The following is a 23508-nucleotide window of genomic DNA, read 5'->3' as shown; positions in this document are numbered from 1 at the left end:
TTGCACGCTCTATAAAACAATCTCCTTTTAAACTCTTCGCACTGAACTACCTCGCTGACATCCACGTGCTTGCACAGTCGTCCTTCGTCCTTCCATTAAATTTCTTGGCACCTTCAGAATCAGATGTAGTATTACTAACTTAGATGATGTGAAAATTTGTAAGTAGTGCAAAAAGAAAAGAATGGTGAGGTGGTGGTCATGTGTTCAAGGATGACTCAGAAATCTGATGACAGAGAGGAAAAAGCTGGTTCTGAATTACAAACTGGGCATCTTCAGGCTCCGGTACCACCACCTCTGATGGTAGTCCCTCGTAGTGAGGGTCTGCAGTGATGGATGATGCCTTATTGAGGCACTGCCTTTTGAAGATGTCATGGTAGTGGGGAGGGACTGCAGCTGACTGAGTCCACAACCTTTTGCAGGCTCTTGCAGTTCAGTGCATGGGAGCCATCATACCAGGCTGTGATGCAATCGGTCAGAATGCTTCTCCCGTTCATCTACAGAAATTTATAAGAGTGATGACAGACCAAATCTCCTCAAACTCTGAATGAGATAGAGCCACTGGCATGCCACCTTCACGACAGCATCAATATGTTTGGTCCAGGATAGATCCTGTGAGATGTTGACACCCAGAAACTTGAAGCTCTCATCCCTTCTCCTGCTGACCCCTTGAAGAGGACTGGTGTGTGCCCTTACTTCTCATCATAGTGATTTTGACAAGTTCTTACAGTGTGCAATTGGGCCATCAAATATTTTTGGAATATTTGCATTGTCCTCCACCTTGACGACTGAGGTAAAGTATTGATTTAAGCTACTTGCATTTCTTTGTTTTCTGTTATTAGTTTCCCAGTCTACGAATCTCAAACTTATCTTTCTATTTATATGCTGATAGAAGCCCTTGCTGTTTGTTTTGATATTACTTGCCAATTTTATCTCATAATGAATGTTCTCCTGCATTAGCTTTCTAGTCTCTCATTACTAGTTCTTGTAAAATTCCCCATCCTCTGATCTACCACTAGTCCTTGTCATTATGTATGCAATATTTTCCTTTAGAATCAGAATCAGAATCAGGTTTGTTATCACTGGCCTGTTACGTAAAATTTGTTAACTTAGCAGCAGCAGTTCAATGCAATACATAATAGAGCAGAGACAGAAAAAATAATAATAGTAATAAATAAAATAAAATATAATAAATAAACAAGTAAATCCTCCTTTCTTAGCCACAGAAGTCGAGTCAAGTCAGGTCAAATTTATTTATAAAGCACATTTAAAAACAACCCATGTTGACCAAAGTGCTGTACAATCCATAACAGGTAGCTAAAATCACAAATACAAGAAACACAGATATAAACAACAAGGCATACAGCTTATAGGCACAAAATAAACAACACATGAGTCTAAGCACAAGCCAAAAAATCAGCCACATCAGGAAGATTCAAACACTAGTGAATAAAGAAGTAGGTTTTGAGCCTGGACTTAAAAGAATCAATGGAGGGGGCAGATCTGATAGGGAGGGGAATGCTGTGGGGCTACAACAGCAAAGGCGCGGTCAACCCTGAACTTAAATTTAGGTGGTGGAACAGCCAGGAATGCTTTACTTCTGGAATCCTTCTTTCTAAATGGGATAGATTTCTCCTGCTGTGTGTTATGAATTACATGTTTAAATATTTGCTACTACTGATCCATTGATATATCCCTTAGCTTTATTACTCACTTCATTCCAAACCATTTTCCCTTCATACCATTGTAATTGTCCTTTATTGTTGAGGACATTGGGCATAGACCCTGGTTGTTCAGCCTCAAATTATACTCAGAATACTACCATGATCACTGCTCCCCTAACCACGAAATCTTTAATCCCGTCTCCTTGCATATGACCAGGAGTGCTGGAGTGGAGTGTAAGGTGGACCAGTATTCCTGCACCACATGCATGCCTTGCTGCTGTAGGTCTGGGAAAAGGAACAGCTACCCTCAGAGCTCAGGGATGGTCTAATAGTGACCATATTCAAGAAGAGAGACAAGGCTGATTGTGGCAATTCCAGAGGCACCTCCCACTTGTCAACCAACTCCTTCCACTGTCTAAAGAAGTACTCCCTGGATCACTGTGTGATTTCTGTCCATCTAGAGGTACCACAGACATGACCTTCACAGCATACCAATTACAGGAAAAAAATCCGTGAACAAAGGCAACCTTTGTACTTTCATAGATTTGACAAACACATTTGATACAGGAGACCGCTAAGCTCTCTGGTGTATGCTGTCGTAATATGGCTGCCCTGACAAGTACTTAGAAGTAGTGAGGCTACTGCATGATGGCATGTCAGCCACAATACTGAGCATTTGTGACCCATCACTGTCCAGACAGGAGTCAGACAGTCTGCATCATTGTGCCCAGAGCTGTATCACTACACCCACCCTATATGCCATCTTTATTGCTGCCATCTTTCATCTCATTGGCCAAGACCTGCCACAGGGAATCCCAATCGTATATAGAATGGACAACAGGCTTTTCAACCTCAACTGGTTCGAGGTCAACACCACCACTATCATGGAGCTTCAGTGTGTAGATGACAACACCATCACAACACACTCTGAAAAAGACCCCCAGTGTATCCTGAATGCCTTTGCCAAGGCATATAGGGTGCTGGGTTTTGTTTTGAATATAAAAAAGGACTCGGGTCCTATATCAATCACCGCCCAACCAGCCATTGATCCATGAAAGTTGACAATATCGCCCTTGAAAACGTAGACCATTTTCCCTACCTTGACAGCATTCTCTCCTCAAGAGCAGACAGACAATGCCTCCGAGATCAACCGCTGCCTGTGTAGTGCTTGTGGAGCCTATGTAAGTTGAAGGAAAAGAGTCTTTGAAGACTGCAGCCTACAGGTCCAAACAAAACTTTTGGGCTATAGAGCAGTCGTCTTTCCTATATTACCATATGGACCACCTACACCAGGCACCTGAAAGCCCTGGAACAATAACAAGGTTGTGATTGTGGGAGATTTTAATTTTCCGCACATAGACTGGGAAGCCCATTCTGTAAAAGGGCTGGATGGTTTGGAGTTTGTAAAATGTGTGCAGGATAGTTTTTTGTAGCAATACATAGAGGTACCAAACAGAGAAGGGGCAGTGTTGGATCTCCTGTTAGGGAATGAGACAGGTCAGGTGATGAGGTTTGTGTTGGAGAGCACTTCAGGTCCAGTGATCACAATACCATTAGTTTCAATATAATTATGGAGAAGGATAGGTCTTGACCCAGGGTTGAGATTTTTTATTGGAGATGCGAAAGGATTTAGAAGGAGTGGATTGGGACAATTTGTTTTATGGGAAGGATGTAATAGAGAAATGGAGGTTATTTAAAGGTGAAATTTTGAGAGTACAGAATCTTTATGTTCCTGTTAGGTTGAAAGAAAAGGTTAAAAGTTTGAGAGAACCATGGTTTTCAAGGGATATTGGAAACTTGGTTCGGAAAAAGAGAGATATCTACAATAAATATAGGCAGCATGGAGTAAATGAGGTGCTCGAGGAATATAAAGAATGTAAAAAGAATCTTAAGAAAGAAATTAGAAAAGCTAAAAGAAGATATGAGGATGCTTTGACAAGTAAGGTGAAAATAAATCCCAAGGGTTTCTACCGTTATATTAATAGCAAAAGGATAGTGAGGGATAAAATTGGTCCCTTAGAGAATCAGAGTGGACAGCTATGTGTGGAGCCAAAAGAGATGGGGGAGATTCTGAACAATTTCTTCTGTATTCACTAAGGAGAAGGATATTGAATTGTGTAAGATAAGGGAAACAGGTAGGGAAGTTATAGAAACTATGATGATTAAAGAAGAGGAAGTATTGGCGCTTTTAAGGAATATAAAAGTGGATAAGTCTCCAGGTCCTGACAGGATATTCCCTAGGACCTTGAGGGGCGTTAGTGTGGAATTAGCGGGGGCTCTGACAGAACTATTTCAAATGTCATTAGAAACGGGGATGGTGCCGGAGGATTGGCGTATTGCTCATATTGTTCCATTGTTTAAAAAGGGTTCTAAGAGTAAACCTAGCAATTATCGGCCTGTGAGTTTGACGTCAGTGGTGGGTAAATTGATGGAAAGTATTCTTAGGGATGCTATACATAATTATCTGGATAGACAGGGTCTGATTAGGAACAGTCAACATGGATTTGTGCGTGGAAGGTCATGTTTGACAAATCTTATTGAATTTTTTGAAGAGGTTACTAGGAAAGTTGATGAGGGTAAAGTGGTGGATGTTGTCTATATGGACTTCAGTAAGGCCTTTGACAAGGTCCCACATGGAAGGTTGGTTAGGAAGGTTCAATCGTTAGGTATTAATATTGAAGTAGTAAAATGAATTCAGCAGTGGCTGGATGGGAGACGCCAGAGAGTGGTGGTGGATAACTGTTTGTCAGATTGGAGGTCGATGACTAGTGGTGTGCCTCAGGGATCTCTACTGGGTCCAATGTTATTTGTCATATACATTAATGATCTGGATGATGGGGTGATAAATTGGATGAGTAAGTATGCAGATGATACTAAGATAGGTGGAGTTGTGGATAATGAAGTAGGTTTTCAAAGCTTGCAGAGAGATTTAGGCCAGTGAGAAGAATGGGCTGAAAGATGGCAGATGGAGTTTAATGCTGATAAATGTGAGGTGCTACATTTTGGTAGGACTAATCAAAATAGGACATACAGGGTAAATGGTAGGGCATTGAAGAATGCAGTAGAACACAGTGATCTAGGAATAATGGTGCATAGTTCCCTGAAGGTGGAATCTCATGTGGATAGGGTGGTGAAGAAAACTTTTGGTATGCTGGCCTTTATAAGTCAGAGCATTGAGTATAGGAGTTGGGATGTAATGTTGAAATTGAACAAGGCATTGGTGAGGCCAAATTTGGAGTATTGTGTACAGTTTTGGTCACCGAATTATATGAAAGATGTCAACAAAATAGAGAGAATACCGAGAAGATTTACTAGAATGTTAAAAACGCAAACACGAGGAATTCTGCAGATGCTGGAAATTCAAGCAACACACATCAAAGTTGCTGGTGAACGCAGCAGGTCAGGCAGCATCTCTAGGAAGAGGTACAGTCGATGTTTCGGGCCGAGACCCTTCGTCAGGACTAACTGAAGGAAGAGCTAGTAAGAGATTTGAGAGGGGGAGGGGGAGATCCAAAATGATAGGAGAAGACAGGAGGTGGAGGGATGGAGCCAAGAGCTGGACAGTTGATTGGCAAAAGGGATATGAGAGGATCATGGGACAGGAGGCCCAGGGAGAAGGAAAAGGGGGAGGGGGGGAAATAACTGAGGGGGACTGAGTTGAGATGTTTAATAATTCAGTATCTTGGATCAAAATATCCTGATAAAGAAGTTTGGTTTCAGCATTTAAAATAAGTGAGTGCTGAGTTGAGGGGAAAGTGAGATGCTCAAAGGGAAATCGAGCAGTGTTTAGTTGAAGTGTACATATTGAGAGAAGGAACTGGCAGGGTGTGGACTTTCATGGGGTTGAGTTTTTGCTTTTGTTTTTTTTTTGCTTCAGTACATTCGGATGAAATGAGATAAACCAGTGTAAAAGTTCAGGAAATTTTAGATCACAATCTGTTATGGTCAGAACTGGTTATTTTTGGTTATTACACTATTAAGTTGGTTCAAGATTTAGGTTGAATGAATCAGCCTGCGAGCACAAAAGTGGCCACCATCCAAGGTTGAAATCAAGAAGTCCCACTGACTGCAGCTGTTGACGAGCCTTTTAAAATTCCACCAATCTTCATCAATATATGAGCATCGTGACAAAATTTTATCTGTTCATTATTTGTTTAAAGGACGAATCAGAATTGGGTTTAATATCACCAGCATAGGTCGTGAAATTTGTTTTTATGCTGCAGTAGTACATAGCATAGTAATAAAAAAAGCCTGTAAATTACAGTTATATATAAAATTGTTAAATTAAATAAGTAGTACAAAATAACAAAAATTAAAGTAGCGAGGTAGTGTTCACGGGTTCAATGTCCCTTTAGAAATCTGACAACAGTGCAGAGGAAGCTATTCCTGAATCGTTTAGGTTTCTGTACCGCCTTCCTGATGGTAACAATGTGAACAAGGCATGACCTGAGTGACAGGGTCCTTAATGATGTATGCCGCCTCTTTTTGCAGCTTATCTCAATCCTGTGCAGTAGAACCCACCCCCCGCCATACCAGATGGTGATGCACCCAGTTAGAATGGTACAACTGTAGAAATTTGCGAGTGTGAGGATAAATGGACCCAGTTAGAATGGTACAACTGTAGAAATTTGCGAGTGAGAGGACAAATCCATGCCTCTTAATTAAAAGATTATCCTTCTGCTCATGGCTTTGCCGCTCACTATTTTGTATCACTTCCTTCAGCCCTCTGAACTCTAACTCTGGACCCTCCTACCACCATTGAGTTGTTTCCTAATTGAAGGGTGTATCACCAAAAGCTTATCTTCTGAATTCCTCCTGCAGACTCCACCTTTATCACACCAGCCTTCGAATTTAGCTCTTTCACCAAATTCCTCAAGACTCTTCTTAGTCTTTCCACTTTGGTATCTTCCCATTAGTCAGTCTGTATCTCTGTGAAGTGCCAGAAGTCTTGGTACACGTTGGTACCAATGACTTGGCAAGAAAAAGGGAGGAGGTCCTGAAGAGAGAATTCAGGGAGTTATGTAGGAAGCTGAAAACTAGGACCTCCAGGGTAGTAATCTCAGGATTGCTGCCTGTGCCACGTGATAACGAGTGCAAGAATAGCATGATCAGGCATGAGCAGGGTAACCAAAGGAGATGCAGTAGATTGTGGTGTACTTGGATTTTCAGAAGGCCTTTGACAAGGTGCCACACATGAGGCTGCTTAGCAAGACAAGAGCCCATGGAATTACAGGGGAGTTACTAGCATGGGTGGAGCATTGGCTGATTGGCAGAAAACAGAGAGTGGGAATAAAGGGATCCTATCCTGTCTGGCTGCTGATTACCAGTGGAGTTCCACAGGGGTCGGTGTTGGGACCACTGCTTTTTACGATGTATGTCAATGATTTGGACTATGGGATTAATGGATTTGTGCCTAAATTTGCCGATGATAGGTAAAGGAGAGGGTAGTGTTTAGAGCCTGCAGAGAGATAGTTTAGGAGAATGGGCAAAGAAGTGGCAAATTAAATACAATGTTGGAAAGTGTATGGTCATGCACTTTGGTGGAAGAAATAGATGGGCAGACGATTATTTAGATGGGGAGAGAATTCAAAATGCAGGGATACAAAGAGATTTGGGAGGCCTTGTGCAGGATACCGTAAAGGTTAACCTGCAGGATGAGTTGGTGGTAAAGAAGGCGAATGCAATGTTGGCATTCATTTCTAGAGGTATAGAATATAAAAGCAGGGATGTGATATTGAGGATCTATAAGGCACACGTGAGACCACACTTGGAGTATTGTGTGCAGTTTTGGGCACCTTATTTTAGAAAGGGTATACTGACATTGGAGAGGATTCAGAGAAGATTCACAAGAATGATTCCAGGAATGAAAGGGTTACCATATGAGGAATGTCTGGCAGCTCTTGGGCTGTATTCCCTGGAGTTCAGGAGAATGAGGGGGATCTCATAGAAACATTCCGAATGTTAAAAGGCCTGAACAGATTAGATATGGCAAAGTTATTTCCCATGGTAGAGGAGTCTAGGACAAGAGGGCACGACTTCAGGATTGAAGGGCGCCCATTTAGAGCAGAGGTGCAGAGAAATTACTTTAGTCATAGGGTGGTAAATCTGTGGAATTTATTGCCACGAGCGGCTGTAGAGGCCAAGTCATTGGGTGTATTTAAGGCAGAGATAGATAGGTTCTTGATTAGCCAGGGCATCAAAGGGTATGGGGAGAAGGCAGGGGTGTGGGGATGACTGGAAGAATTGGATCCACCCATGATTGAATGGCAGAGCAGACTCGATGGGCCGAATGGCCTAATTCTGTTCCTATATCTTATTGTCTTATGGAAGTGCCTTAGCAACATTTTTCTATCTGAAAGCATGAAATAAAGACAAGTCAATGTTGCTATTTGTCTCCGTTGGCCAGATTACTTTGATGAAATATTCACCTCTGTTTGGAAAACTATTGTATTGGCAAATCCGCAAAAAGAATCAATGATCAAACCTGATGGATGATGGAAGAAGGCACACAGGAGCTAATTGATCATGATTCTTTGAATTTCAGAACCATCCAATAACTTCCAAAACCTAAGCTAACATGAGAACAAAGAGCATGTCAGTAATTCTATGTAAGGTATGTTATAATATCTCCAGAAAAGAAAAGTTAAAAATTCCACGCACTCCTCTTTATATGTCATTGTTAGGGCATAATTAGTATATTCTGTATTCGTATTAAACGAGTTAATAATTGGGGCAGCAAAGTGATGTAAGAGCTAGTGCTGTTTGTGTGTCATTTGCATATTCCTTCTGTGAATATGTGGGTTTCCTCCTGGTGCTTGAGTTTCTCCCCACACTGAATGGTGTGCAAGCAGGGAAGTTAACTGACCACTCTAAACTTTCTCTAGTCTGTTAGTGAGAGGCAGAATTGTGGGAATGTGAGGTGAATAAAATGAGATTAGTGTAGGGTTAGACTCAGAGTTTGATGGTGTTCTGAGAGCTTGTCTCTGTGCTCAATGACTCTGTCAATGCATGTTAGAATTGTATTGAACATACTGGTTACTGTGGTTGTACGTGTGCTCATTTGATTTTTAATCTGAAAGTATTTAGTGAGAATGGGTCCAGGGTAAGTGGTGTGTTCTTCAAGTCAAATGTGGGAACTTTGGGTGTCCTCCAGTTTACCTGATAACTACATCTGCACAAAGTGCACTGAGCTGCAGCTCCTTAGAGACCGTGTTAAGAAACTGAAGCTGCAGCTGGATAATCTTCTGCTCAAACAGGAGAGGGAGGTGACAGATAGGAGCTACAGGAAGGTAGTCACCAGTAAGGGAATAGGCAGAGTACCCCCGTGACAATTCCCCTAAATAACAATTATACAACTGTGGATACGCTGGGGAGGATGACCTACCATGGGAAAGCTGTGGCACTGAGTCTGGCAACGTAGCTTAGAAGGGAACGTGGGAGAAGAGGAGTCCAGTAGTCAGAGTCAGAATCAGGTTTATTATCACCGACATGTGTTGTAAAATTAGCAGCAGCAGTTCAATGCAATACATAATTCAATAGATTCAATAGTTAGGGAAGCAATATTTTCTGTGGATGTGAAAGAGACACATGGATGGTCTGTTGCCTCCCGGGTGCCAGGGTCAGGTATATCTCAGGTTGGATCCACAGGATTCTAAAGGGGGAGAGTGAGCAGCTAAAAGTCATGCTGCATATTGGTACCAATGACATCGATGGGGGAAACAGGATGAGGTGCTGAAGAGAGGATATAGGGAGCTAGATAGGGAGCTGAAGTGTGTCCACGTCCTTAGATTGCTCAAATTTCAGAATCAGAATCAGGTTTATTATCATCGGTGTAGGTCCATAAGACCATAACAGATATAGGAGCAGAAATAGGGCAGTCGGTCCATCAAGTCTGGTTGTGAAATTTCTTAACTTATCAGCAACAGTACAATACAATACTTAATTAATATAAAAAAAAGTATATCAATTACAGTAAGTATATATGTGCATTAAATAGAACATAGAAATTTACAGCACATTACAGACCCTTCAGCCCACAATGTTGTGCTGACCATGTAACCTACTCTGGAAACTGCTTTGAATTACCCTACCGCATAGCCCTCTATTTTTCTAAGCTCCATGTACCTATCTAAGATTCTCTTAAAATACCCTATTGTATCGGCTTCCACTGCTGCCGCTGGCAGTATATTCCACGCACCCTCCACTCTCTGTGTGAAAAACTTACCCCTGACAACCCCTTTGTACCTATTTCCAAGCACCTTAAAACTGTGCACTCTAGTGTTACCCATTTCAGCCCTGGGAAAAAGCCTCTGACTATCCACACGATCAATGCCTCTCATCATCTTATACACCTCTATCAGGTCACTTCTCATCCTCCATCACTCCAAGGAGAAAAGGCTGAGTTCACTCAACCTATTCGCATAAGGCATGCTCCCCAATCCAGGCAACATCCTTGTAAATCTCCTCTGCACCCTTTCTACAGTTTCCACATCCTTCCTATAGTGAGGCGACCAGAACTGAGCACAGTACTCCAAGTGGAGTCTGACCAAGGTCTTATATAGTTAAATTAAAAGCAGTGCAAAAACAGAAATAATATTTTAAAAAATGAGGTAGTGTTCATAGGTTTAATGGGTTCATAGGAATCGGAAGGCAGAGGGGAAGAAGCTGTTCCTGAATCGCTGAGTGTGTGCCTTCAGGCTTCTGTACCTCCTTCCTGACAATAACAGTGAGAAAAGGGCATGCCCTGGGTGATGGGGGACCTTAATATGGACACTGGCTTTTTGAGGCAATGCTCCTTCAAGATGCCTTGAGTACTACGGCGGCTGGTACCCATGATGGGGCTGATTAATTTTACAACTTTCTGTAGCTTTTTGATCCTGTGCAATAGCCCTCATACCAGCCAGTGATGCAGCCTGTCAAAATGCTCTTCATACTACTTCTATTGAAGTTTTCAAGTGTTTTAGGTGGCAAACTAAATCTCCTCAACTTCCTAATGAAGTATAGCCGTTGTCTTGCCTTCTTTATAGCTGCATCGATATGTTGGGACCAGATTCGATCCTCAGAGTTCTTGACACCCAGGAACTTGAAACTGCTCACTCTCTCCACTTCTGACCCCTCTGAGGTTTGGTTCATGTTCTCTTGTCTTACTCTTTCTGAAGTGCACAATCTTACTGATGTTGAGTGCCAGGTTGTTGCTGTGACACCACTCCACTAATTGGCATATCTCACTCCTGTACACTCTCTTGTCTCCACCTGAGATTCTACCAACAATGGTTGTATCATCAGCAAATTTATAGATGGTATTTGAGCTATGCCTGGCCACACAGTCATGGTTATAGAGAGAGTAGAGCAGTGGACCAAGCACACACCCCTGAGGTGCTGATCATCAGTGACGAGGATATGTTGCCACCAATCCGCACAGACTGTGGTCTTCCGGTGAGGAAATCGAGGATCCAATTGCAGAGGGAGGTACAGAGGCCCAGGTTCTGTAGGTTATTGATCAGGACTGTGGGAATTGTGGTGGGAATTGTGGAGCAAGTTGATAGGGTTGTTACAACAGCATATGGTGTGTTGGTCTTCATTAGTTAGGAAAGGGAGGAGAAGATGGCAGCGCACCGCGTGTGCGCAGCTCTCCGGTGAAAAATGATGTCGTATCTGTTAAATAGGGGCCGTGGACAATTTCTGATTTGATGGAGATAGACGTGAAAGCACAGAGGAACATCTGGAGAAATTTCTGAAACGCCTGTTTGCTGCTGTTGTTACTGCGTGGTCGGGACTCTTTCGGAGGGTAGGCCTCAAAATCCCCGGCCTTGCCTGCTTTTGGCGACCGAGAAAGAGGTCGAATCGCTCGGACAGAGATGGCGCTCAGTACTTGGTGCCGGAGAGCTGATCAGAGCTCGAAGTTTTCGGATGACTCAGAGTCAGATTGTGGTCGGAATGGCAGGGAGAGTCTTTCTTCCCTCTCCCGTCTGTGTGAGATGTGGGACATTTGAGAGACTTTGAACTTTACTGTGCTCACGGGCTTTCTTCATCAAGTTATGGTATTGTGCACTGTTGTAACTGTATGTATAATTATGTGGTTTTGTCAGTTTTTTCAGTCTTGGTTTGTCCTGTGTTTTGTCATATCACACCGGAGGAAATAATGTATCATTTCTTAATGCATGCATTACTAAATGACAATAAAAGGGGACTACGTGTCTTCATAATCTAATTGAGTTCAAGAGCCGTGCGATAATTTTGCAACTCTATCAAACCCTGGTTAGACCACACTTGAAATATTGTGTGAAGTTCTGGTCACCTAGTTTTCAGAAGAATGTGGAAGCTTTAGAGAGGGTGCAGAAGAGGTTTATCAGGATGTTGCATGGACAAGAGGGTATGTCTTATAAAGGCAGGTTGAGCAAGCTTCTTGGAGTGAAGGAGGATGAGAGGTGGCTTGATGGCGGTGTACAAATGATAAGAGGCATAGATTGAGTGGATAGCCAGAGTCAATTTTTCAGGGTGGAAATGGCTAATACAAGCAGGCGTAATTTTAAGGTAATTGGTGGAAAGTACAGGGGTGGGGAGTGGGGTTGGGGAGAATGTCAAAGGTAAGGTTTTTTACAGTGTTGTGGGTGGGTTGAACATGCTACTGGGGTGGTGGTAGAGGCAGATGGATGATAGAAAGATGGAGGGCTATGTAGGAGGGAAGGGTTAAATTGATCTTAGAGTAGGTTAAAATGTTGACACAACATTGTGGGCTGAAGGGTAAAAACTGCTGTAATATTCTATCTTCTATTTTACCCCCTTTTAAGTCAAAATTCCTCATTAGACTAGGAAGGTACTAGAGCAGAAAATTAGCTAGAGAGATAGTGATATTCTTTTTTCTCTTCTATGAGATTCCATTTGTATTGAATTTCACAATTGCGACGAGATTATGACAGTGGATACTGGCCTCTTGCAAATAGACACTTGTAGATTCTTATCAGATTCTTTTGTCTTGAAGTGGATTCTTTACTCTGTTTGTATATCATATCTGCCTGATATAGATAGGTACTTTATTGATCCCAAAAGAAATTAGTGTCACAGTAGCATTACAAGTGCACAGATATACAAATATTAGAAGAGAAGTGAGAAAGAATAAAAAAAAGTTACCTTAAAATAAAACGTACAAGATTTACAAGTCAAAGATCACAAGATTTCCAAGTTCACATTGATAAGATGGTAGTGCACGAATCACCATAATATTATACAGTAATGGGTGCACATTCATACCATCCAGGTAAGAAGTGATTGCACAGTATTGCACAGAGTATCCACAATAGCACAGTGTGGTAAACATAGCTCTGGGAAACAGAGGTTAATAACAGTCTAACAGGAGGGGGGGTCATCACTTTCCCGGCTATAGGTGACTCATTATAGAGCCTGATGGCTGAGGGTAAGAATGACCTCATGTTGCGCTCTTTGGAACAGCGCAGTTGTCTTAGTCTATAACTGAAAGTACTGCAAGAACAATGAGTCAGCATACAGAGAGGAGGTGCAGCAGCTAACGGACTGGTGCAGAGCCAACAACCTGTCTCTGAATGTGAACAAAACAAAAGATGGTTGTTGACTTCAGGAGGACACTGAACGACCACTCTCCACTGAACATTGATGACTCCTCCGTAGAGATAGTTAAGAGCACCAAATTTCTTGGTGTTCACCTGGCGGAGAATCTCACCTGGTCCCTCAACACCAGCTCCGTAGCAAACAAAGCCCAGCAGCGTCTCTACTTTCTGTGAAGCCTGAGAAAAGTCCATCTCCTACCCCCCATCCTCACCACATTCTACAGAGGTTGTATTGAGAGCATCCTGAGCAGCTGCATCACTGCCTGGTTCGGAAATTGAACCATCTTGGATCGCAAAATCCTGCAGTGGATAGTGAGGTCAGCTGAGAAGATCATCGGGGTCTCTCTTCCTGCCACTACAGACATTTACACCACATGCTGCATCTGTAAAGCAAACAGCATTGTGAAGGACCCCACGCACCCCTCATACAAACTCTTCTCCCTCCTGCCATCTGGCAAAAGGCACCGAAGCATTCGGGCTCTCATGACCAGACTATGTAACAGTTTTCTTCCCCCAGGCCATCAGGATTCTCAATACACAGAGCCTGGACTGACACCAACCTACTGCCCTCTACTGTGCCTATTGTCTTGTTTATTATTTATTGTAATGCCTGCACTGTTTTCTGCACTTTATGCGGGCCTGGGTAGGTCTGTAGTCTAGTGTAGTTTTGTGTTGTTTTACGTAGTTCAGTGTAGTTTTTGTATTGTTCATGTAGCACCATGGTCCTGAAAAACGTTGTCTCGTTTTTACTTGTACTGTACCAGCAGTTATGGTCGAAATGACAATAAAAAGTGACTTGACTTCTCTGTTCAGCTAAGTTGGCATGCAGAGGGTGAGAAACATTGTCCAAAGTTGCCAGGATTTTCTGGAGAGCCCTTTGTTCTACCACAGCCTCCAGTTTGTCCAGTTTGACTCCCATAACAGAATCAGCCTTTCTAATCAGTTTATTGAGCCTGTTGGCATCACCCGTGTTGATGCCATTGCCCCAGCACACCACTGATTGTACTGGTGACAACAGACTGGTAGAACATGTGAAGGAGGGGCCTGCATACTCCAAAGGACCTTAGACTCCTCAGGAAGTGAAGGTGACTCTGGTCCTTGTACACAGCCTCTGTGTTGGTGCTCCACGCAAGTCTGTCATCCAGGTGCACCCCCAGGTACTTGTAGGTCCTCACCACATCCACGTTCTCACCATCAATAGTAACAGGGAGCAGTGCAGGCTTGGTCTTCTTAAGGTCCATCACCATCTCCTTTGTCTTACTGATGTTGAGCTGCAGATGATTCAGCTTGCACCATTTGACAAAATCCTCCACCAGGGCCCTGTATTCATCCTCCCATCCTCCATTTATACACCCAACTATTGCTGAGTCATCAGAGAATTTCTGTAGATGACATGGCTCAGTGTTGTATCTAAGATCCGAGGTATACAGGGTAAACAGGAAGGGAGCCAATACAGTCCCCCATGGGGTTCCAGTGCTGCTTAAGTATTAAATCTACTTGGGTTTAAACTTTAAATGTCAACAGAACTAAATTAAAAACACATTGTTATTGGTATCATTATGGCATTTGTCAATTATTTCTATTTCAACTCCACTAGTAATACATTTACTTTTCTGCCTCTGCAAAATGTATAAAGTATAGCACTGTTAATATCATCTGATGTGTTGAGGCCCACTAAACTTAGCTGTATAACAGAATATGCAGCTGAATTACAAATACACAGGGTGGTACATTCCGACAGAAAATACAAAATCACAGATCCAGGAACACTTGCAACATTTCAGTAAGTCCCAGTGAGAGGTGTACCAGCCACCAGACAGCAAACTGAACAATTGGAGACCCAAAATGCTCAGTCATTTTCTTGGGACCATTTGCTGCTTGCTCCAATAATAAATCCAAAAAATGACATTGCCTCAGTTTGACACAAAACCTTAATGCATTCCATAAGGTCAGTATATTTCCATGTCTTTTCTGCATGTGCTTTCTCTAGTGAAACACTGCTTTTTAAAAAGCTTAACTGTTATGTTAATGACTGCAACAACTCTGGGAAGAAGTGGTAGTAATTTTATTTCCTGAACTTTATAACTATAAATTACAACTACAGTTCATCAAAATACATAGGTAGAAAAAGTAACGATTGTGCTAATTTTAAAACATTGCAATCAAACTAATTTCTGAGTTAATATTGATAAGCGGCTTACAGGGTATATGTTGCCTCTAGGCTTGAAGAAATAAAATTCCAATTATATCCAGTGTTCTTTAATGCAGTATTCTTTTCATTTTTGTGTGGTAATCTGAACACAATTGATCTTGCCTGTGTCTGCATTGTACTTTGCTATATATAAGATTATAAAACATAAGATTTGGGAGTAGGAGTAGGCTATCCAGCCCCTCAAACCTGCTCCCTCCAATTCAATGAGAATTGGTCTAATTTGATCAAAGTCTCAACTCCACTTTCCTACTTCTCTGTTGCTTTGTAACTGTGCTGATTAACTGTCTGAAGTATTCGCCGGTATCTTTAACCTCTAGCTTTGCCAGTGTGAGTTACCCACTCAATTTTACCAGTACCTAAGAAGAATGTGATAACCTGGCCCAATGACTATCACAGAGCAGCACTTGCACGCACTGTGATGAAGTGTTCTGAGAGGTTGCTGATAAAGTATATCAACCCCTGCCAAAGAAATGACTTGGATCTGCTCCATTTTGCCTACTGGACCAACATGTCCACAGCAGGTGCCATCCCATTGGTTCTTCACACAGCCCTGGAACACCTGAATAGCAAAGGTGCATACATCAGGATGCTGTTTATCAACTACAGCTCAGCATTCGACACATCCCCTAAAAACTAATCGGTAATCTTTAAAACCTTGACCTCAGCACTTCTATGTGCAATTGAATCCTCGACTTCTTTCATTTGGATTGGCAACAACATCTCCACAATCTCTATCAACACAAATACACCACAAGGCTGTGTGTCAGCCCCCTGTTCTACTTGCTTTACACTCATGACTGTGAGGCTAAGCACAACTACAATGCCATATTCACTTTGCTGATGACACCTTTGATTTGGCCAACGATAATTGTGGTGATGAATCAGCATACAGGTGGGAGATTGAAAATTTGGCTGAATGATGCCACAACAACCTCCTACTCAATGTCACCAAGATCAAGGAACTAATTATTGACCAAGAGGAGGAAACCAGAGGTCCATGAGCCAGTCTTCATTGGTGGAGAGGATGAGCAACTTTAAATTCCTCGGTGTTATAATTTCACAGGATCTGTCCTGGACCCAACATGTAAGTGCAATTATGAAGAGCACAGCAGCACCCCTACTTGCTTAGAAGTTTGTCAAGACCTCTAAAACTTTGAGGAACTTCTATAGATGTGTAGTGTATAGTATATTGACAGGTTGCATCACAGCCTGGTATAGAAACACCAATGCCCTTGAATGGAAAATCCCAGTAAAAGTAGTGGATACAGCTACTATATTGGAGCTATTGAGTGCAAGAAAATGAATCTCAGTGTTATATATGGTGACTTATATGCACTTTGATAATAAATTTACTTTGATTTTCATACCTTAATGCCTAAAAATCCACTTACGTTAGCTTTGGACATATTTCATAACTCAACAGTGCTATCTCAGGCACAGGTAATTTTGGAAAGATTAAATCTAAGTGGTATTGTGGGTATCATTTCAAGATGCTTTAATAGTGATATTGATGGTTCTCAAGGAGTCATACCTTGCTATTAAAGATTTATTAATCAATATTCGAATAAAATTGTTTCTATATACAGTATTAGTATAATTAAAAAGCAGACCAATTTCTCAGCTTAGTGCTAAGAGATGAACATAAAGAAATGCTATGTTGTGTGAATGGCAGAGGGGTGTGCTGAGGGTTTGTTCTGTGACCTCACAAAATCTGCTCCACAATGAGAGCTTTGAACACCTATCATTAGGCCTGTCTGATTCCCTTTTTACAGCACGATGTTTATTGTACAGCGGCTAAAATTGACACACACAGCCAGAGTTCCATCCAAGTGAGGAGATTGGGTAGAATTATCTGGACTAGAATTACTTTCATGGAAAGTACAAGCGAGGTCAGTTGATGGGGCAAAGAGGACAGTAGAAACGGAGTTAATATTGAAAATTTTGGAAATTTATCTTTTTGTAGAAGGTTATGCAAATTTGGAATACGTACTTGTGTTTGGGATGATCTGTATGGATGGCTTTCTAAACAAAGCTTCTTTTGCTATCGCAGCACACAAAATGCTGGAAGAACTCAGCAGGTTAGGACACAAAGTGTCAGTGGTACACTTCCCTCCATAGATGCTGCCTGACCTACTGAGTTCCTCCAGCATTTTGTGTGTTGCTCCAGATTTCCAGCAACTGCAGTCTCTGGAGTCTTTTTTTAATTGTATCTCAGTACGTGTCGCAATATTAAGCCAATTGCCACATAATTGTAGCATATTCTCCAAATTATTCAAAGAGGGAGCTTAAGTTACTTGAAAAATATTATTGGAAGAGATTACATGTCGTGGAGGACTAACTCAAAGCAGATCCAGTGGGCTGTATGGTTTTTAATTTCCAACATCTTTGGCCACCAGTCATTCTGATACTGCCAGAGGCGATGTGAAAAACTACCTGTATATCATAAAGAGATTCCCTACTTCAACAAAGGCGGCAATACTGGCCCCTACATTCCTTATGTTCATGGTAAGACTGCAAAAAAGATGGCACAGTAGCATAAAGATATGGGCTAGGATGTGGAATTCCCAATTGTTTTAGTGTCAGAATACTGACACAGATAATTGTCAAGTCAAGTTTATTGTTATTTAACTATATACATGCATACTGTCAAATGCGACAACATTTCTCCAGATCAAGGTGCAAACCACAGTAGCATACATGGCACACATATGACACACAGTAATTTAGGAAAGAAAGGATAAAGTCTGCAGATGAATTATACATAAAGTAAATTCATAAATATTGTAGGGTACAGAACAAATTGCTCTCAATGGTTGAGATAAATGTAAAAATGATCGTGGAGCCTTCAGATAATAGACAAATAGAAAAACTATGATTTTTTAATCATATTTCCTACAAAAGGAAGTGGATTCAGCCCAGTACATCAAAGGTAAAGCCCTCCTAACCATTGAGCACATCTACATGAAATGCTGCCATAGGAAAGCAGCATCTATCATCAGAGATCCTCACCACCAGGCCATGCTCTCTTCTCACTGCTGCCATCAGGTAGAAGGTACAGGAGCCTCAGGACTTGCACCACCAGGTTCAGGAACAGTTATTACCTCTAAACCATCAGGATCTTGAATAAAAGGGGATAGCTACCCTCACTTGCCCCATCACTGAGATGTTACCCCAGTCATCTCACTTTTAAGAACCCTTTATCTCATTGTCTCATGTTCTAATTATTTATTGCTATTTATTTGTACTTGCATTTGCACAGTTTGTTGTCTTCTGCACTTAGTTGATCTTTCATTGATCCTGTTAGTTACTATTCTATAGATTTGCTGAGTATGCCCACAGAAAATGAATCTCAGGGTTGTATATGGTGACTTACGTGTACTTTGTTAATAAAATTTGCTTAGAATTTTGAACTTTATTTAAAATTGAGGAAAATAGGGAGTGAATAGAAAAACAAAGATACTAAGTAAAATAGTTGAATGTGGTGCAGGACTAATTCAATCCTGGTTATTTATGAACTATTTAACAGCTTTGCTTATAAGAGATTGATGATGCTACACAACTTTAATCCTGAAGGTCTTTCCAAGTCAAGTCAAGTTTATTGTCATTTCGACCATAAGCTGCTGGTACAGTACACAGTAAAAACGAAACAATGTTCCTCCAGGACCATGGTGCTACATGAAACAACACAAAACTACACTAGACTACGTGAGGCAACACAAAACTACATTAGACTACGTAAAACAACATAAAAACAGCACTGGACTACAGACCTGCACAGGACTACATAAAGTGCACAAAACAGTGCAGGGCAGTACAATAATTAATAAACAAGACAATAGGCACAGTAGAGGACAAGTGACAATATAATAATAAATGATGTAGATGTCAGTCTAGACTCTGAGTATTAAGGAGTCTGATGGCTTGGGGGAAGAAACTGTTACACAGTCTGGTCGTGAGAGCCCGAATGTTTTGGTACCTTTTGCTAGATGGCAGGAGGGAGAAGAGTTTCTGTGAGGGGTGCATGGGGTCCTTCACAATACTGTTAACTTTGCGGGTGCAGCATGTGGTGTAAATGTCTGTAATAGCAGGAAGAGAGACCCCGATGATGTTCTCAGCTGACCTCAGTATCAGTTGCAGGGTCCTGTGATCTGAGATGGTGCAATTCCCGAACAGGCAGTGATGCAGATGCTCAGGATGCTCTTGTATGTCCTCTGTAGAATGTGGTGAGGATGGGGGGTGGGAGATGGATTTTTCTCAGCCTTCGCAGAAAGTAGAGACTCTGTTGGGCTTTCTTGGCTATGGAGCTGGTGCTGAGGGACCAGGTGAGATTCTCCACCAGGTGAACACCAAGAAATTTCATCTCTTATTGTTTGATTTCCCTCTAACTTCCAATAATGTTACTATCAGGAACAGTCTTAATGAAGAATAGGTACAAAGATTTTCATCTTTTTAAATAAATTGTAAGTGACACTGCAAGAACAAGAAGAGCTCTGATGTTAGAAGTGGTTAGTTTTTTTCATTGTAATTATAATCTGTTTCCTTCTCATTTAGGTGCCAAGAGTCAACCATGTGTCCAGTTCCAAAGGAAGAATGTTAGGCTTCCAGAAAACACTTCGTACAGTGATCTGTCTGCCTTTTTAACAACAACCACCGATGAAGTGGAAAGATTCCCCTATCTCTTGGGCTATGAAACTGATAAAACAGGTACAAAATGGGTAAAAATGGATTTTGAGTTGCTGGGGAATTGGAGGCATTTGTCATAAATGAAAGCAGAAAGTCACTGATATAATGATGCAACATTGAAAATCAAACCAATACTTATGATATGTGTCCTCACCTTACATAGTTTATTTGCCATTTTAATTTACCTCAGTGGCCACTTTGAGGCACACCTGTACACCTATACACCTACGCATTAGTGCAAATATCTAATCAGCCAATCATGTAGCAGCAAGTCAATGTGTAAAAGCATGCAGACATGGTCAAGAGGTTCAGTTGTTGTTCAGACCAAACATCAGAAATGTGATCTAAGTGACTTTGAATGTGGAATGATTGTTGGTGCCACACGGGATGGTTTGAGTATCTGAGAAACTGCTGATCTCCTGGGGTATTCCTACACAAGTCTCTGGAGTTTAGAGAATGGTGAGGGGAAAAAAAAAAACACCCAGTGAGTGGCAGTACTGTGGGTGAAAACGTCTTGTTAATGAGAGAGGTTAGAGGAGAATGGCCAGACTGGTTCAAGCTGACTGGAAGGCGACAGTAACTCCATTAACCACACCACAACAGAAGTGGATAGGCTACAGCGACAGAAGACCATGAACATTCGGGAGGTACCTAGTAAAGTGGCCACTGAGTGCATATTTCATTTTTTCTGTTTCTCTTCTATATAAATAAAATTTACCTAATGTACCTGTGAATAGATATTATACAAAGGCAGGGAGGATTGGCAAAATCTACACAATGTTGGAGATATTGACCAGATTCGGCATAGCTGTGAAGGAAGAGTAAAGAGTTAACATTTCCTGCCAGAAACCTTTCATCAGAATTGGAAAAGGAAGGAAACCTGTGTATGTTAAGATGTAGACAGGTGTGAGGGTGGATAGAGTGGGGATTACCTGTGATAGGGTAGAGACTGAGATTGTCCACGTAACTGCTTCTAGTGTTTCTGTTGCTAAGAGCATGGAATGAATACTATTTATTGCTGATGTGTTTAGAGAAATGGTAAATGAAGAGTCGGCGGGGTGGGATAATATTCTGAAACAGATACATAACACAGCAGCTGCTAGAAATCTGGAGTAAGAAGGTTGGAGATATATGAAGCATGTATTGCATCTATAGTACTGTGCAAAGTCTTAGGCACGTCTATAGAAATTCTTTAAAGTGAAGATGCTTTCAAAAATAATAAAATGAAAAGTTTCTAAATCTCAAAAAAAATTGCTATAAAGATCAGTAAAGAAATCAATATTTGGCATGACCATCCTTTGCCTTTAAAACTACATCTATTCTCTTAAGTACACTGTTATACAGTTTTAATAGAAAATCGGCTGGTAGGTCGTCCCAAGCATCTTGGAGAACTTGCCACAGTTCTTTTGCGGACTTTAGCCGTCTCACTTGGTTCTGTCTCTACAGGTAATCGTGATAGCCTTGATGTTGTTGAGATCAGGGCTCTGTAGAGGTCATACAATCTGAAACCAAATTTTTAAACAATCTCGGGTGCCTAAGACTTTTGCACAGTACTGTATGAAGTGAAAAAATCACAAATTAATGTTGCAGGTGGGTGATATTTCATCACATTTGACCATAAACAGGGAAGGCAGTTATATGAATTTTTTGAATTCAATAATAAGCTTTCAAGGTCAAGCGCAGGATGAATCAGCAAAAATTCTGACTTCTTGTTGTCATGGAAAGGTATGTTGCTCCGTGCATTGTTAGTGTAAATAATATCTTTGTGCCATGGATAAGTTGGGAAGAAGGACCTGTTACAGTGCTATATAAGTTTCTAAATCCATTTCTCATCTGACCCACTATACAGGGAACCCAACACTGCTAGTGCACGTGGACTATTCTAAAAACTGATTCTGGAACTTTAATTGAAAGTGTCTGGAAATGTCTTTATGGTTATGAAATTCACATTGCATCTATAATACTGTAGTGGAAGAGTCAACCTCTTTAAACTCTGCATCATACTGCCAGAAGTAAGAGCGTATTATCAGCACCAACAACCTATATCTCACAATGTCTGTTGCATTTATCTCTGAAGAGATGTGATGTGATGGAGTGAGTATTAATAGAAATGCCGTGAATGGACCTGTCACTACTTATTTCAATTCATTCTCAGGATATGGGCCTCACTGAACAATCCATTATGCATTGTCTAGTCACTATTTGGCAGATAGTTGTGGGCTTGTCATCTAATGGTGATGCTCATGCATTGAATATCTTAATGACAAGCAAATTTGGTGCTTTTCTGAATTCTTTTCCCATGGACTTGCACTGAGGAGCAATTCACTGTCTACCAACACATCTTTGGGATGTGTGAGAAACGAGAGAACCTCAAAGTCAAAGTGCATTTGTATCAAAGTATGTGTACATCATACAATCTCGAGATTCATCTCCTTACAGGCAGCCACAAAACAAACTCTACAGAACTCATTTTTTAAAAAAGACTGTCAAATACCCAATGAGCAAAAAAAAATAAAAGCAAGCTGAAGTTCATGAAAATGAATCCACAGCCACTGCAGCCGATCCAGTAGGCCGTTAGTTGCAGGCCACAGACTCAGTTCAGAGCAGAGACGAGTAGACCTTGCAGAGCCACGAGCCAAACACCAGCCCCAACACCCTGAACTTTTAAAATCTGGCCTGGCGCTTAAACCTGGAGAGAAACTCACACAGTCACGTGGACAACATGTGAACTCTGCACAGACAGATCGCTGAACTGTGAGGCAGTGGCGATAACTCAGTGTATATTACAAACATGAGAAAATCTGCAGATGCTGGAAATCCAAAGCAACACACACAGAAAATTTAGGAGGAACTCAGTAGGTCAGGCAGCATCTATGGAAAAGAGTAAACAGTTGATGTTTTGGGCTAAGACCTTTCATCAAGACTGAGAAGGAAGGGGGAAGATGCTAGAATGAAAAGGTGGGGGGAGGAGAAGGAGGCTAGCTGGAAGGTGATAGATGAAACCAGGTGGGTGAGAAAGGTCAAGGGCTAGAGAGGAAGAAATCTGATAGGAGAGGAGAGTGGACCGTAGGAGAGAGGGAAGGAGGAGGGGACCCAGTAGAAGGTAATATCCAGATGAGAAGAAGTGAAAGGTTAGAGTGGGGAATAGAGAAACGAGGGGGGAAGGAATTTGTGTACATTCCCACTGCAGAATAATAAATTACAGGATTACTTTTATTTATTCCTTCCTAGGAAGAGGCTGCTACTGACAATGGTGGCATTTATTGTGCATACCTAATTGCTTCTCACACTGAAGAGGCAGGTGAGAATCAGCTATCTATGTTCTGTCTCCTTAGCTGAAAATTGATTGTCCCAGAGCGGCCACCATCAT

General features: G+C 41.5%; 1 protein-coding gene across 1 annotated transcript in view; it reads left to right on the top strand.

Annotated features, from left to right (window-relative positions):
• The window catches only part of fam171a2a (family with sequence similarity 171 member A2a), a 293993-nt gene that overhangs the window by 158806 nt on the left and 111679 nt on the right, over positions 1 to 23508 (top strand). Inside the window, exon 4 of the mRNA XM_072248783.1 lies at positions 20007 to 20159. Coding sequence (XP_072104884.1) covers positions 20007 to 20159 — 153 coding nt within the window. The remainder of the gene's footprint in view (positions 1 to 20006; positions 20160 to 23508) is intronic.

This window comes from Mobula birostris, chromosome X (genome assembly GCF_030028105.1).
Source record: "Mobula birostris isolate sMobBir1 chromosome X, sMobBir1.hap1, whole genome shotgun sequence".
Classification (NCBI taxonomy): Eukaryota; Metazoa; Chordata; class Chondrichthyes; order Myliobatiformes; family Myliobatidae; genus Mobula; species Mobula birostris.
This window is presented reverse-complemented; position numbering and strand designations above follow the sequence as displayed.